The 14,242-nt window shown below is 52.7% G+C and overlaps 4 protein-coding genes across 4 annotated transcripts; 2 read left to right on the forward strand and 2 right to left on the reverse strand.

The window, feature by feature from the left end:
• Positions 1-30: 30 nt before the first annotated feature.
• Positions 31-2,658, reverse strand: BDV17DRAFT_300205 (transcription factor domain-containing protein; the record flags this gene model as incomplete). The annotated part of the gene is made up of 8 exons (XM_073764009.1): positions 31-701; positions 768-1,003; positions 1,072-1,506; positions 1,555-1,850; positions 1,900-2,303; positions 2,365-2,483; positions 2,529-2,552; positions 2,605-2,658. The coding sequence occupies 8 exons, from the start codon at positions 2,656-2,658 to the stop codon at positions 275-277; spliced, it is 1,995 nt and encodes a 664-aa protein (XP_073612525.1). The 3' UTR covers positions 31-274.
• A 3,929-nt stretch (positions 2,659-6,587) lies between these two features.
• On the reverse strand, positions 6,588-8,746 carry BDV17DRAFT_300208 (DUF3712 domain-containing protein; the record flags this gene model as incomplete). Its single annotated transcript, XM_073764010.1, has 4 exons — positions 8,434-8,746; positions 7,933-8,360; positions 7,763-7,887; positions 6,588-7,709 (listed from the first exon to the last, which is right to left on the reverse strand). Exons 1-4 carry the CDS (start codon positions 8,676-8,678, stop codon positions 6,588-6,590), a joined length of 1,920 nt encoding a protein of 639 aa, XP_073612526.1. The 5' UTR covers positions 8,679-8,746.
• Positions 8,747-8,842: 96 nt separating this feature from the next.
• On the forward strand, positions 8,843-10,156 carry BDV17DRAFT_300212 (oxygenase MpaB family protein). Its single transcript, XM_073764011.1, has one exon. The coding sequence runs from the start codon at positions 9,258-9,260 to the stop codon at positions 10,131-10,133; it is 876 nt and encodes a 291-aa protein (XP_073612527.1). The 5' UTR covers positions 8,843-9,257; the 3' UTR covers positions 10,134-10,156.
• A 680-nt stretch (positions 10,157-10,836) lies between these two features.
• Positions 10,837-13,645, forward strand: BDV17DRAFT_300214 (Zn(II)2Cys6 transcription factor; the record flags this gene model as incomplete). Its single annotated transcript, XM_073764012.1, has 5 exons — positions 10,837-11,064; positions 11,143-11,566; positions 11,615-12,309; positions 12,367-12,555; positions 12,607-13,645. Exons 1-5 carry the CDS (start codon positions 10,913-10,915, stop codon positions 13,643-13,645), a joined length of 2,499 nt encoding a protein of 832 aa, XP_073612528.1. The 5' UTR covers positions 10,837-10,912.
• Positions 13,646-14,242: the final 597 nt, after the last annotated feature.

The following is a 14,242-nucleotide window of genomic DNA, read 5'->3' on the forward strand; positions in this document are numbered from 1 at the left end:
TTGGCCTGAATGGTGGGATGTACGCGATGTCAGAAGACAGGGATCTGGATCCCTCGTTGCTTCGGGTGCTTTGCCTTAATGACGATGTAACCTTCTCGGAAATTCGCGAGGGTCTAGTTGAGATGCTGCAGCCATGGTGCATGATTTGGTGTTCTTCCAAGACGACGGCTCGATCGTCTAGACTCCCGTGGACCTGGGACGGGATGAGCCTTCTGAAAGAGACCGAACGATGCCCCAGAATCGGTTTCTTGCCAAGATTGACATGAAAACCAGGCTACCCGAATCTCCCACCTCTCAAAATATCCAATCCCGACCTTCCACCAACAAACTCATTCAAAAACATGCTGATATCGACCTGCCCGTTCGGGCCTAGACCGTCCCCTTCGAACAAATCCTCAGGCCAGGTCACATCAACAGGCAAAGCGATATCACCTACACCAGAGCCTGCAGGCATGAAAAGACTCCCATCGTCGTTCTGCGCTAACCCTGTAAGTGTCTGACGAGTTTCAACGAGAACTTGAGCTGTCTTCGCGAACGAGGCGCAGATTGAGTGGAGGTGTTCTGAGCCGCGGGAGACTCCTTTTATAAGTTCGAGCGATCTGACGGTCTCGAGGAGGAGAGCTAGGTCGGCGGTGCTTGTGGTTGTTATTGCATGCGTGAAGACAATTATGAAAGGGGTAAAGGAAGGGTATAATAGAATTCTGTCAAGCGTCATCGACCATTAGCTTCGTGTTCAGTCGCCCATAGACGGATGGAAGGGAGCGTACGAATTGACATATTCCCTCAACTTGTGCTTTTCCCGATCACGAAAGTACGTGATGCATTTGAGGTGGCTGTGCAGGGCCATAGATGCTGCCTCGTAACATTGCGACGAGACGGCCATGGCATCTGCGGCGCGCGTCTGAGCGCGGTATATGACGGTCATCACAGAGTAGGCGATGAAGTCGGCACAGGCGGCCCAGCCGTGGAGGGAGGCGGAATGGAAGGCACCGGTTATGTCGGTCTATTACACAAATAAGGAAGTTGGTTAGTGGACGGTTAGTACCATGATGGCAAAGAGGGAGTAGTTACCTCGAGTAATTTGTTCCTCAAGGCCATCAGGTCCATTGACAGAGCCTGGACCCGACCTAACCGCTCCTCTTCCGACGCTCTCGTCGCAGAGACAGAGTATAACTGGTCGTAAACCTTCCCTTGTATATTCGCAAATTCCACCGTAGCAAGGTTGATCAAATCCCACGAGCGCTGCCTCGGATCGGTAGATGGTGTATAAAAGTCCGCATCTATATCGTGGTCCTGAAAGTGCGAGGTGGCGCCAATGTTCAGCGCAACATTCTTGTCGATGGTGTAAAGAGACCAGAAGGCGTGACGCTTGGACTCGGCGACAGGGAACGGGTCGGCGTGAGAGGTGGTGTTTCGGTGGAGGCCCAATGTTTGGCACATGTTAAAGGCGAGGGAAAGGTATGTCCAGCAGCGTTGGACGTCGAATTCTTCCTGCGCTTTGGTGATCTGAGACTGTCAGAGACGCTCTGTGTTTTACCAGATTGAGGGACGCACTCCGATCAATAGTGCTTGCACTTTCTCTAACGTGGGATCAGTCAGTATCTGAGGGCTATTCAGCCCAATAGAAAAGTTTCGCTCGCAGAACGTCTTGCTCGATGATAAATCGAAGTGCGCAAGATCAGGTTCTCCCTCATGGATGTAGTCCCGGATAAGAAAGTACAGTAACCCATGAAGCAGCGTCGTCGCCCCGGCAGGAATCGGTTCGATGGGGAAGTAAATCGACTGGCATAGCGATTCTAGCTGCCGAGTCTCCTTCCACGACTGGCTGACCAGGAAAAACGGAGGATGCGCTGCGACTCCGGTCAACCCCAGTTACTAGTTAAGGGTCATTCCACCTACCCTTGACCTTCTTGACAACCGCAACAACAAGATCCACAGGAAGCAACGGCTCGCGAGCCCGTGCTTCAGACGAAGGGCCAGCAGGACCTGGCGTACTGTCCCGATTCAGACTATCCTTTAGCGAAGAGAGCGCCGACGAAACCTGGTCATTCAACTCCCCACCTCTTGCCGCAACAACCGCTGAGAGGGCCGCATCCCGAGCAACAAGCGTCTCATGGTGGAATGAAGATTGCCCTTCGAATGGAGGCACCGTTTGTCGTGCTGGGCTGAATGGCGCGAGTGTCGGCACTGGAGCAGGAGCAGGAGTCGCGGACGGGGACTGGGAAGGGTTTGAGGCCGAGATCTGCTGAAGTGTTTGCTGGATTGTGTTGAGTTGTTCTTGGATCGCCTGGAACTTTTGCTCGCTGGAGTGTTTGAACCATTAACGCAGGGTTGCCATGAAGTGCCAGTGTCTATAACACTTACTAGTCGTCATTTTGAACCCGCTGTGGCCCTGCTGCTGCAGCTGGTGCTCCTCTTCCAGCACTGCATGGGATGCCGAGGACAGTGCAGCTTGAGCACGGCGCCGACTTGTCGCATTTGATCTGAGGTGGTCAGCGAATGTGTCGTGGGCTGTTGTCCGTCCGTACCTTTCGAAGGCGGCAATTGTCGCACTGCAATGGTCAGCTTGGGAAGAGATGCAAACGAAGAAGAGAGAAGATGTACCGCCCGCACGCGAAAGCTCCGAGGGGTATCTGCAGACGAAGCTCCAGCGGCCATTGATCGTGCGTTGTGACTTGAATTGGGGATTGAGTGTGAGGAGGAAGGAACACCGCGGCGCCCGCGGGAGATCTGAAGCTGATTTGTGCATGATAGGTCTGCTGAGTCATCTTGCATTACTATGCTCAGTCTTAAGTTATGCAGCCAAGTATTCCTGCCACTCCTCCCTCCATCCCACCCGCCGCTTCTCCTTCCTTGAGCAAAATCACAGGGACCTAACTACATTCCCTCGGCCTCGACTTTCTTCTTAATCCTCTACGCAGTCCCCGGCCCTGTCCCAGATCTTGCCATTTGGGAGCTCCTCGAGCTACACTCTAACCCGATGTCTGTCGACGTCTACTGCCCGCTCTGCGGGGCCGTTATGCTGGTTGATCCCTACAATCCCTAGAACAATATTGATGATGACCCAGACTCTCCGTTGACCCAAGCTTGGCCTTGGTATGTCGAAATACGAGGCATCTACAAGTTAGCCGATTCGACTACCAACCGTGCTTCGATAACGGGACTGGGAATAATACGTGGCCGGAGCCGCCTTGCAGCGCCGATTGACAGGCATCAGTCTTGATGTCAAGATTGATAACCTCCTATCATGGAACAATTGTCGAATAACGGAAGACTGCTGTTGGTGCTTTGCCTTCCACGACTCCTGCTGGGCATTGCTTCTCCTCCGGCTTGATCGTAAAGACGACGGCCTCCGGGATGAAGAGGATATTGCTGAGCTTGTTTACACCCAGCTCCACTATACTCCTTGCGTCGAATCGTCCGTGTTCCAATTTGTTCATGATTATGGGGGTGCGGCACAAGCACATAAGCTATCCGGATGAGCATGGCCAGTGGATACTACTTTGGCTATACATGCAAGCCCTGCTACACTTCCACGGTCGTACTGGCGGAGTAGATTTCATCTTGGACAGGAGGCTGACTTCCTATCCCCAGAACTAAGTGTCACGGATACACGAGATTGCTCTCGGCTTTTCTTTGGTACCAGATTACTGTTGAGGTCCGGGAATTTTTCTCTTGTCAACCGCAAGAGAATTCGGCTGCTCCTTGAACCGATCGCTGCTCTTGTTGAGTTGGAGTCGACTATTCTACAGGACGGCCCAAGCGGCCTAGCATGTCTGGAGCAACCCACAGGCAACGACTGCTTTGAGGTAATGGGCGCGGAGGGGCTTTCGAATGACCGGTTCATGACGAAACTTGGCTCCTTTTCCGGTGAGATAGACAGCACTAGCGCCGAAAGCCATCTGAAAGAAGGCTGTCGGGTATTTGAGTATAGGACACATCTATGGTTTACCTCGTCTCAGGCCCAGCGAGAAAAACGGATAGGTAGCTCAACTGTCTAGATCGACGCCAGAAAGTTTATATCTGGAATGAATCTGTTTCCGCCGTCCTCGGTCGATCCTAGCCCACTCGGCAACCTGATCGGATATCGCATTCCGGCGTCTAAGAAATGTATAGGATATTCATCAATACATGATTTGAAAGGTTTGCACGTGGCATTTGCTCGGAAGGGCTTAGGGGAATCAAGTTTCTTTTCCTTGATCATTCCTCGGACTGGATAGCAGCGGACCAGATATAGCTTATGGCACCCTAAGCATTTCCCATGGGCTGCCAATGCGGCATTCCTTACTGCTAGTTTGGACCGGCATAAGGTCGTCTCACTTGGTCTCGGCGAAGATGTCGGGTATCCTGAGACTACTACAGAGACTTCTACCCGGGAAAAGCCAGATGAAGTACAGCCCCGTCTGTGGAAACCCTGTGCACCACCACATCAAGGATTGAAGGTCGGCAATCTTCCTCCAGTGCCTCCTCGACATTTTGAGCCGCTTCTCAACACTGATTTTGGCGGTTTCAGAGAATCACTTTCCTCCCCTTTGACGAGGCTAGTATTCGATATGGTATCTACCTTTTATCCCATAATGGGAATATAAATACACCACCCTGGAGGAACGTCTAGGATTTTGGCTCCACCATTGGCTGTGCCCTGAGCTTCTTTATCAATGGCGCGGGCGGAGAACGTATCAACCGCATTAGTACTATTGAAGATGGTCGGGACTATTTCCCAATGGAGGGCCTGTGTGGCTTACAGGTTGGTTTTTGCCTCTTATTCAGATTCCCCCCTACTAGGATGCCGAATCCGAACCTATGGAGCTTTCAAAAAACCTCGGGCGAGTTGCCACGTTTGCGTCCCTGAGATATACACGTAAGAGGAATATCCAGCCCCTCCCTTTTTCTGGGGAGGTCATCACGGGCATGGTCGCCCCTGGACAGGTATGTAACCAAGGAGCCTTTAAAAGCAGCTCCAAGTATACAATTAAGCAGTATAACAGAATGTATAACGGCCAGATGCGCACTGGGTCGGTAGGGATTCAATCCCAAGCTTCCGACGAGCAAAACACACCAGAATCAAGTAGTGCAGATACCACATGCCACGAAATACCGACAGAACAGCTGGAGTACGACTGGGGGTTCTTTTCACATGTACATTGATACGCGTCCCGATAATTTTCAGAGCTACGCGTCACTCCGAAACGTCCGAAAGATCCAAGCATCGAGAGGAGCACCGGGTGATCTCGATCTCCCAACAGCATCTCGGGCTTGAAGATCGATTATTATGACCATCCAAGTCCAGCTATAGTCGGGCAATGAATGGATGAGCTTGATGATGAAGACTCAATTTTCGAACCCTCCCAGGGCGAAGAAACAACTGCTGGCAATCCTCCTCACGCCCATTCGGTTCCCCACCGGGTCTCCTAGCTTGAGATAGGTCAAGTCTTAGCCATATATATGGAGATATCTCGTTTGCAGAGTAACACTTAGTCAGGACAAGACTCCACGCCTTCACGGTCCCTCTCTTCCACCCTTGAGGGTGAGGACCCTGCAGCTACAATACCAAAGCGACAATCAAACTGGTGAGAAGCTCATAGCCATATCATGGATCTTGAAACCAATCCTGCGAACGCGTTCGGGCAGATATTTCCTCCAAATACGAAGGCCAAATGAAGGCTGCTGCTGCTGCGCAGATGGTCTACGTACCACAAAGTGCCCTCCACTGACCAGATTTTGAAAATTTACCTTGAGATCTGTCCTCGCAATCATACCGATAATGACGATGGCCATGGTCATAGCAATAGTCACGCCCACGGCCTTCGGCAGACCGTGACCGTCGCTACAGCCGAAGCCTACTTTCGGGATCAGGACATCGTCGGCCTAGCCTTTGTATATACAAATGTTACAAGAGCCGGGATAGGCTACTTTGGTTCATCTCCAGCTTCCTCTACTTACTCGACTTCTTCTTCCTTCTACTCATCATTCCAGACTCCAACTGAAAAACAAACAATCCAACTCCCACCAAATGCGCGAATCATCGGCATGTCAGCTATAGTGTCCAACCATGAGCTTCAAGAACTCAACTTCGAGCTCGAGGTCGATGTCCAGGGCCACAATGGTGGAGGCAGGCTGAATAACCTTAACATTAACCTTCCTGCTCCCACAGCACTGGGCCGCGAGAACGGGAACACTCTGTCCGTTTTTCAATGGAAGAACGGGAACCTATGGCCCGGAGTTGAGGCATCCGCTGCACGTGCGAAGTCTTCTCAAGGGGCTGGGATTCGTCAGCGTTATGCTAGAGTGCCTGGGTTCGAGCATGAATATCCGCCTTCGAGTGCGACGTCGCGCCTTGCTGGGATGTATATCGGGTGTCAGGACTTTTCGAGAGTGGTGCTGTGTACGGAGTATAAGCAGGAAAAGGTCTGATTCGGGAACTTTCGGTTCATTTAGGATACCGTGTTTGTCCTCAACGGCGAGACAAGTAGTAGGAGATACCCCCGTGGTCGGGTAGATTACGTGGACCGTCAAGATGCCTAGCTGCGAATTTACCACGATCATAATCACATTCCATATATAAGATTAGAGGTAGTCACAGGGTATCACCCCCCCGCAGCGTCCGCAGAATCATCGCTTCCAAAATCCTGCAACGCATCCATAAAATTATCGAACGCATCGTCCAAGCTCGTCCCATTAGCAGTATCCGCTACGCCCGAGAGTACATCGCCGATATTTACACCGCCAATATCGAAATTAAACAGTTGACCCAGGTTCAGACTCTCCAGCCCCGCCATGAAGCTCTCGAACAGAGACCCCAGATCAACATTCCTCAGGATCGATCCGAATCCCTCTAGGATAGAGCCCCAGTCTAGGCTGGAGAAGATGGCTCCCAAGTCGATGTTCTGAATTATAGGTGCAAGGCTATCAATGATAGCACCGATATCAATGTTCGATAGGATTGCGGAGAAGTCAATGCTGTCAAGGACAGGCTGCAGTTGTTTGGATAATGCCCCCCAGTCGACGCTCGTGACTATCGTGTTGAGAGTTTGTGATAAAGCGTCCCAGTCTACATCGCTGAGCATGTCCGCGAAGCTTTGCAGGAGGGCATTCCAGTCTATACTCTGCAGCAACCCCGCGATGTCTAGAGTGTCGAAGAAGGAGGACAAATCGAGTTGTTCGAGGATACTGCCTAGTGCATCCACGACCCTGGGCCAGTCAATGCTCTGAAGCAGCTCGTTCAGGTCAACGCCGTCGAGCAAAGAGCCTAGATTCAGGTTGTTGATAATATCACCTACGCTTCCGATGACGTTGTCGAAGTCGACCCCTGCAAAAAGAGAGCCGAAGTCGATCCTGTTGAAGATATCCGCCAGGGCCTCGACTACTCCCTCTGATTCTTCGCCTAGGAAGTCGCCCACTGTGTCGAGGAGGATCTGGATGATTGGGACGCTGGCGGTTATGGTAAGGTTGTTCAGGACGCGCTCGAAGTACTCGATGTGTTCGCCGTTGAAGATCGTTTGGTTACCTGATGCGGAGAGCTCGATTTCGCCCCTTTGAAGTGCTGCTGTTTGAGCTGTAAGAATGGGACCGATATTGTTCAGAGCTGAGTTTATGTCTCCTTTGCCGGTGAATCCGACGCTGTTGTTTCCTGGGAGAAGGGTTACATCGGGGAGCAGGGCAGTACCCAGAATTATATCGCCGGATTTGAGGTTGAGTGTGACGTTGCCCTGGTATTGTTAGCAAAAGAAAAGTCGAGCAGCTAAGAATTGGGACTTCGTACCATAGCAAAAGTGACGACGGAGTGGTTAGGCAGCGTTGCCCTACCGCGGAGATTCGACCCGTCTGCCATGGCCGGAAGGATGAGAGCAGCTTCGTCGATAGAGAAGCCGCTGAGCTGGTCGAGACCTACTCCTATTAGTCTTTCTCTGGTAAGGCGAGACGGCGAGCTACCATTTAACTCAACATCCTTATCAAGCGTGATGGCCGCTTTCAACGCCCCCAGGTGTCCCGTCGTCTTTCCTACAGCGGACATAGTAAACCGCTTCGAATAGACAGCCTTGCTCAGCGTCTTGACGAACTCGTCCTGATCAAGCACAGCGGTGTCCTCGCTCGTAACGCTAAGGTTTGTCGTTCCTTTGATGGCCTGATCAGGCACAGGAACCGTCAGATAGGTGATTTCCGGGTCGGAGTCGCGATTGAACAGGTCCAGCTCAAAAGCATCAAGCTTCACAGTGATACCGGGCAACGGAATCTTCAGCCCCGTATCGAGCGTGAACGTAACAGCGTCTGGCTTTGGATCCGTAATATGGGCTGCATAAACAGGCAAATCCGTGTCGTCCACCATTCGCTGCGCAATGGCAGGGATGGCGACGAGGAAGCTGGGATTGCATCAGTGCCATGGAATCTCGGCTATGGGGGAGCAGAGTCTGGAGCAGGGTTGCAAGATCATACAACACCGGAAGGAAGATAGCCAGGAATATTATGCCGCCTAGAAGATAACAACACCAGAACCTTGCAAAATGTCGCTTCAGCCGCTGCCGCTTCTTCGGCTTCTCCTCGCCGACTGCCACGGCTTCAACATGCTCGATCTCTGCCCCGGGACCGACGGCCTTGGACTTGCCTGATGGCTGTGCGCGGTTCGCTTCAAGGGCCTGTTTCTCGGCCAGTCGGGCCTTGTACGCATCACCAACTGCCATGGTGAAGCCAGGTAGAGGGGAAGAGAAGTGGCCTGATGCGGACGCGAAGGGAAGGAGGGAGGGTGTCGGTGGGGTAATATGGGAGTCCCTGACGGACAGGGTCGTTAAATTAATCTGGGGAAGCCTTGTCTATCTACCGCAATACCTTCCTACCTTCATGTTATCTTTGAACTCCATTGATCCGTAACCTGCTCATGGCATTGGCCTCGCCTTCCTCGCCGGATGTGCAGGATCGCCCACACCCCCGCCCGCGTTCACATCAACATTTGATATCTCATCATGAAGATACCCCACGATGATTGACAAGGATGACTCGATACGGCGAGTCGACTGCGCCTGATACGTTCCCTGCATCGCAATCGCCAATCAGGGCTTTCGGGCGGCAACAGCCCGGTCCGCGGCTCGTGGGGTCGGAGATATACATATGATGCCGCTGGCCCTGACGGTTGCACATTATCGTGGCGATGGAAGCTGATTTTATATCACGATTGCCATCGTGCTCAGATCATTTGCCCCTCCTCTAATAAGTTTCTCTAAGGTCTTCGGTTCTTGAGTCTGAATAACTGACAAAGCGCCATAATGTCGACCTCCTCTGCGTCCTCTCAAGAGAAGCCCCCGGGGCCCCCAACCCAGTCAGAGACCGATCTCATCGTCGCAGCCCTCGACAACCCGCAGCACATCCAAAAGGTCATCAGTGAAGCCATCATTCTCGGCGGCGGGGCAGCGGCTATCCTGCTGCAAGTCGCCCACCCCGGCGTCGCCAAAGGCGTCAACTACCACAGCAGCTTCGCGTCGCGCCCTGTCGACCGACTTCGCACCACGATGACCTACGTTTACAGCATGCTCTTCGCGACGCCGACCGAGAAGAAGAAGATTATCGAGCTGGTTCACCGCGCTCATTCCACGGTCCAGGGGCCAGACTATACCGCTGACGATCCTGCCGCGCAGCTCTGGGTTGCAGCAACGCTATACGCTGTCGGCATCGATCTCTACGAGCAGATATTTGGAGTCATGGATGAGGAGAAGGCTGAGCAGACCTATCGCGAGTATGTGGTTCTAGGGGCATCCCTGCGTGTCCCGCTGGAGATGTGGCCGAAGGACCGCGAGGCATTCTGGACTTACTGGGACGAGCAGCTCGCGAGCTTTGAGATTTGTGATGAAGCGAAGAATGTCGCTCAAGAGCTGCTGTACAACCCCAAGCTGCCATTCTATTTCAAGATGATGATGCCGACGCTTCGGCTTATGACGGCGGAGATGCTCCCGCCAAAGCTGAGGGACGAGTATGGGTTGAAGAGTAACAAGAGAAGAAAGAGGCTCTACAAGTCGACCATGGTCTTAACCAAGGCCACGTACCCATTCATGCCGAGGACAATCCGAACGTATCCGGTCAAGTTCTACATGAAGGACATGAGGAAGCGAATGGCCAAGTATGGCGACGCGCAGCGGAAGATTTGATCGACTGTCTGGGTTTTGGGTTGATTAGAGTTCGTCAGCTCCTGTCAGATTACGAGTCTACTAGAATGATAGCTGTGTTTAATGTTCGCATCGTTTTCCGAACGTGGCACACTACTCTTAGGCACTGACTCAGTGACTCGGGCCGCAGAGTATGAAGGAAAGTGAGGAGATAAGGGGATCGCCCTAGAGCAGGGGCAAAACCAACGCGGGGCAAGACGCGGGGTATATTATAGATCCGACTAGATATAATGACGGACTCGACGAATCTGACTCTTCATCGCCACTACCAGAGACAAGTGACTTTTTGTGCTTGAACTATTGACGTCGAAAAGGAGAACCAGGTGAGACATGACGTTGAGGCACCCCCGTAGTCAGCCTTCCTGAGTCAGTCCTGAGCCCTAACTTGTCATTCTCCTGCATTTCTCGCCAATCCTTCACTCCTTCATGTATCGCCAGCCCACTTTCCTCCAGTCTTCCCCAGCCTATGACTGCCCGTGCCACTAGGCCCCGCCGCTCCTTCGATTCACCAGATTCGCCGTCGTCAACCGTCCGTAAAACAGCCTTGTCTTGACCGCACATCCTACCCTCTGCAGTAAGGAATGCTGTCTCCATAGCGTTGTCAGCGTTGTCAGCATCACAAAGTCCATGCCTGTCATTCCCTTGTCTCTCGCTAATCCCCCGCAACGGCTCTTTCCTCCTCCCGGTTCTCGCTGATCTACACCGGCGCTTCTTTTCATTCCTGTCGCTCCTTCCACCCTTGTTTCCGTATCGAGTCAACCATGCTGCGACGCACGAGAAGAGCACCAAAGGCGTGCTCCTGGTGCCATCACCGCAAAGTTCGCTGCGATGCCGCAATCCGGGGTTGTCCCTGTACTCGCTGTCGACAGGACGGCAGGCCCGAGTGTGTCCTGCGAGGCAAACTGCCACGGAAGTAAGCGGCAACTCATTCCCGTACTTGTGATTGTGGAAGGAATGGAACGTGAATATACTGACTGGACTATCTACCCAGTTTCACGGGCTTCGTAGGTGCCCAAAATACCAACCAGGATAGCAGCACCGTCAACCAGACGAACCCTCACCTAGAGCGCATTCGTGCTCTTGCATTCGCAGCTGATGAAAGGGAACTTACCTCGAATCTATCGTCTACTGCTTCGTTACCCGGCCACGTTGGCTTTGCGAGTTACCATTTCCTCGAGCTGCGCGGGTTGAAGACCCTCGATCGCGAGGATATTGCGTTTCTTGCATCCAAGGGCTGTCTTAGCCTACCAGAGGAGTCGATCCTCGACGAATTCGTCCGCCAGTATTTTCTCCAGGTACACCCGAGTTCGCCTATCATCGATGAAGCCGACTTCTGGCGTGTATACCGAAATCCGGCGGCAGGGAAGAAGATATCCCTATTTGTATTTCAGGCGATTCTTTTCGCTGGCTCGCCAGTAAGCTCATTCTTTCAAACTCGAGAGACTATGTTCTAATGACAACAGTACATTCCTCTGGACACCATCCGCAAATGCGGCTGGACCAACAAGCGTAACGCTCGCAATGCTCTATACAAACGAGTCAAGGCCCTCTACGACCTGCACGCAGAAGACCGACCACATCCGCGAGCCCAGGGATGCGTGCTACTAACGCTGCACACCTCCGCCAATGAACCCCAGATCAGCAGTCTGTGGCTCACCCGCGCCATGCAAAATGCAATGATCATCGGATGTCAACCAGGCCCAACTGAGGATATTGAGCCCAGTCTCAAGAAGCGTCTCTGGTGGTCTATCATCCTACGCGACCGTAGCCTATGCCTTGGTCTCCGACGTCGTCCGCAAGTCACCTCGACCGACATGAGCATGGTGGCCGAGCTGCCCGACGAAGGTGACTTTGATGATGAGATCCACAACTCCCCTGTCTACAGCCTGGAGACTAAGCGGATGATGCTTAAGGTCCTCCAGGAGCAGTGCCGTCTCGCTGTTCTGCTGTCTGAAATGATAACTTTTGTTTTCGCGTCGCATGGTATTGCTGCGCCTTCTCTCAGTCTAGAGCAGTTCCAGGAGGAGCTGGCGAAAATTGCGCGGACGAAGACGGCCATGCAGCGGTGGGAGGCCTGTTCGCCTCTGTACCAGTGGACTGAAGGGAAGGCGCCAGAGGCCGTAACGCTCTTTACGAACTTTACCTATATGTACTATCAGTTAGTTTGCCCTCTGGCAAGAAGGAAAAGACATCGCTAATACCTAGGGCATGGCAGCTCTGCACGCATCGACCTGGCCCACTATGAGGCCATGCTCCTTGAAAACCATCTCATGTTTAGCGGCAAGAACTACATCAGCCAGCTTTGGAGCGCTGGGAATACCCTCCGAGATGCCATGAGTCGACTCACCAGCATCATGGAGTATTTTGGCAGAGAGGGCCGAGCCCAGAATCTGCCTCTCAGTGTGTACGCTACCGCACCCCATCTCTTGGGTGGTCTCTGGCTGATAAAACACAGGCTCGCCTATGTCGCCATGCCTCTTGTCCTGACCGCAATTGACCTCAAACTCTCCCCCTCGGCAGCAGAAATGGAGCATCGTAGACGTCGCCTAGACTCCCTGGGCGAGATTGTCCGCCACTCCAGCCGTGTCTACGATGTCACCGACTTCGTCACCGCGGGAACAAACCACATTCTCCGACTGGCGTACATGACCGCGCAGCATCTCTTTCTCCGCTGGGGCCAGGACCAACAAGGTCAGATTACTGGATCCGAAAGACGAGGGTCAAGTCCTACACAACTTGCCACCACGAACTCAAACTCAATGGAGCTAGAGCCCGCCTCAAGCGGCCGGGCAAACACATGGCATGAGGCCTTCCTTCGGTTTCCCAGGGCTTATCTTCTGATTTCGACGTCTGTGGACTACAGTCTCGCCGTCGGCAGACTGCCCTATGATAACGCACTGCCTGAGCTTGTGAGGAGTATACCGCCCATCGGGATGGCCATCCGGCTTCCCTGGACGATCGACACTCCCCAGGCGGACATTCCTACTCATAAGCGAATTACACCAACCGATAATATATTATCCATGCGTGCGCCGACGCCAGCAAGCGCCGTTGAGACTGACCACACAACGCACGAGGTGCAAACGTTGCCAGACGATGCATCTCTTCTGACGAACCCCACGCAAAGCATATCCGAGCAACCTCAGCACACAGACTTCCCATTCCCTCCACAACCTACAACACCTCTTGTGCCTGATCTGCCCGCCTCCATGTCTATCGATCATCCAATGCACACTCAGGCCCCTGAGGATAACCCGATAAACCTCGATTACCTCTACATCGAGCCCGACACCACTGTTAATGTGGGTGGGATGGCACAAAGTCAACTAATCGAGCACGCCTCCGAATACGACAGGATACAGTTCCAGCAACTGGCGCATGGCTTTGACCCGCTTATCTCCAGCTGGGTGCAGGAGTATTTTGGGGAGGTTGGATCGCCGACCGGGCAACATCACAGTCCCGCGATGGAAGTGGATGGGCTGAGTCTGGCTTAATTACATTCAGGTCAGCGTCAAGGTTCGGCGCGGCTTACGTTTTTCGTTTCTTCCTTTTTGTTGTGTCTTCAAATTCTCGTCACTCGTTGAACCTATTAATACCAAGGTTGTAATATGCTATGGGGGAACGTGAAACGGCGGCATATGTCTGGTAAAATCGCATTCAACTTAGGGTTTCGCAATTCAACTCCGTTGGTTTAAGCTGAACATGTAGCCCTCGTCTAGTTAACTTCCTACCCATTCCCAGCCTACAATAAAAGAAAAGCAGTCGGACTTGAATGGCAGGCTTTGGACGCCTTTGCCAACATTCACATGCCTCTCGGCCCGCGGAACGCAATAGAGCACCTGCATATAGTTTTATTTATGTGACCCAATCATATCTCCTCGCTATGGAAGCCCGGAGTAGCACAGTACATATCGAGTCAGTCCCTGACAACTCGCATTGCAGAGGCTACAGATGTCATTCCCGCACAGACTAGGCCAGACGCCATTCTGCGAGTTTTACAAGCTTGAGCTTGGTCTTGGAGTTGGGGTATACTATCACGACGCATCCGGTCCTTGACTTGATATAGCTTGACGACTCTCTGCGCGTATTTC

Source organism: Aspergillus undulatus, assembly GCF_047715775.1.
Source record: "Aspergillus undulatus strain CBS 261.88 unplaced genomic scaffold BDV17scaffold_51, whole genome shotgun sequence".
In the NCBI taxonomy this organism is placed as follows: Eukaryota; Fungi; Ascomycota; class Eurotiomycetes; order Eurotiales; family Aspergillaceae; genus Aspergillus; species Aspergillus undulatus.

Excerpts from the sequence above, each read along its gene's own strand:
- BDV17DRAFT_300212 (XM_073764011.1), top strand. The coding sequence starts at position 9,258 with ATGTCGACCTCCTCTGCGTCCTCTCAAGAGAAGCCCCCGGGGCCCCCA.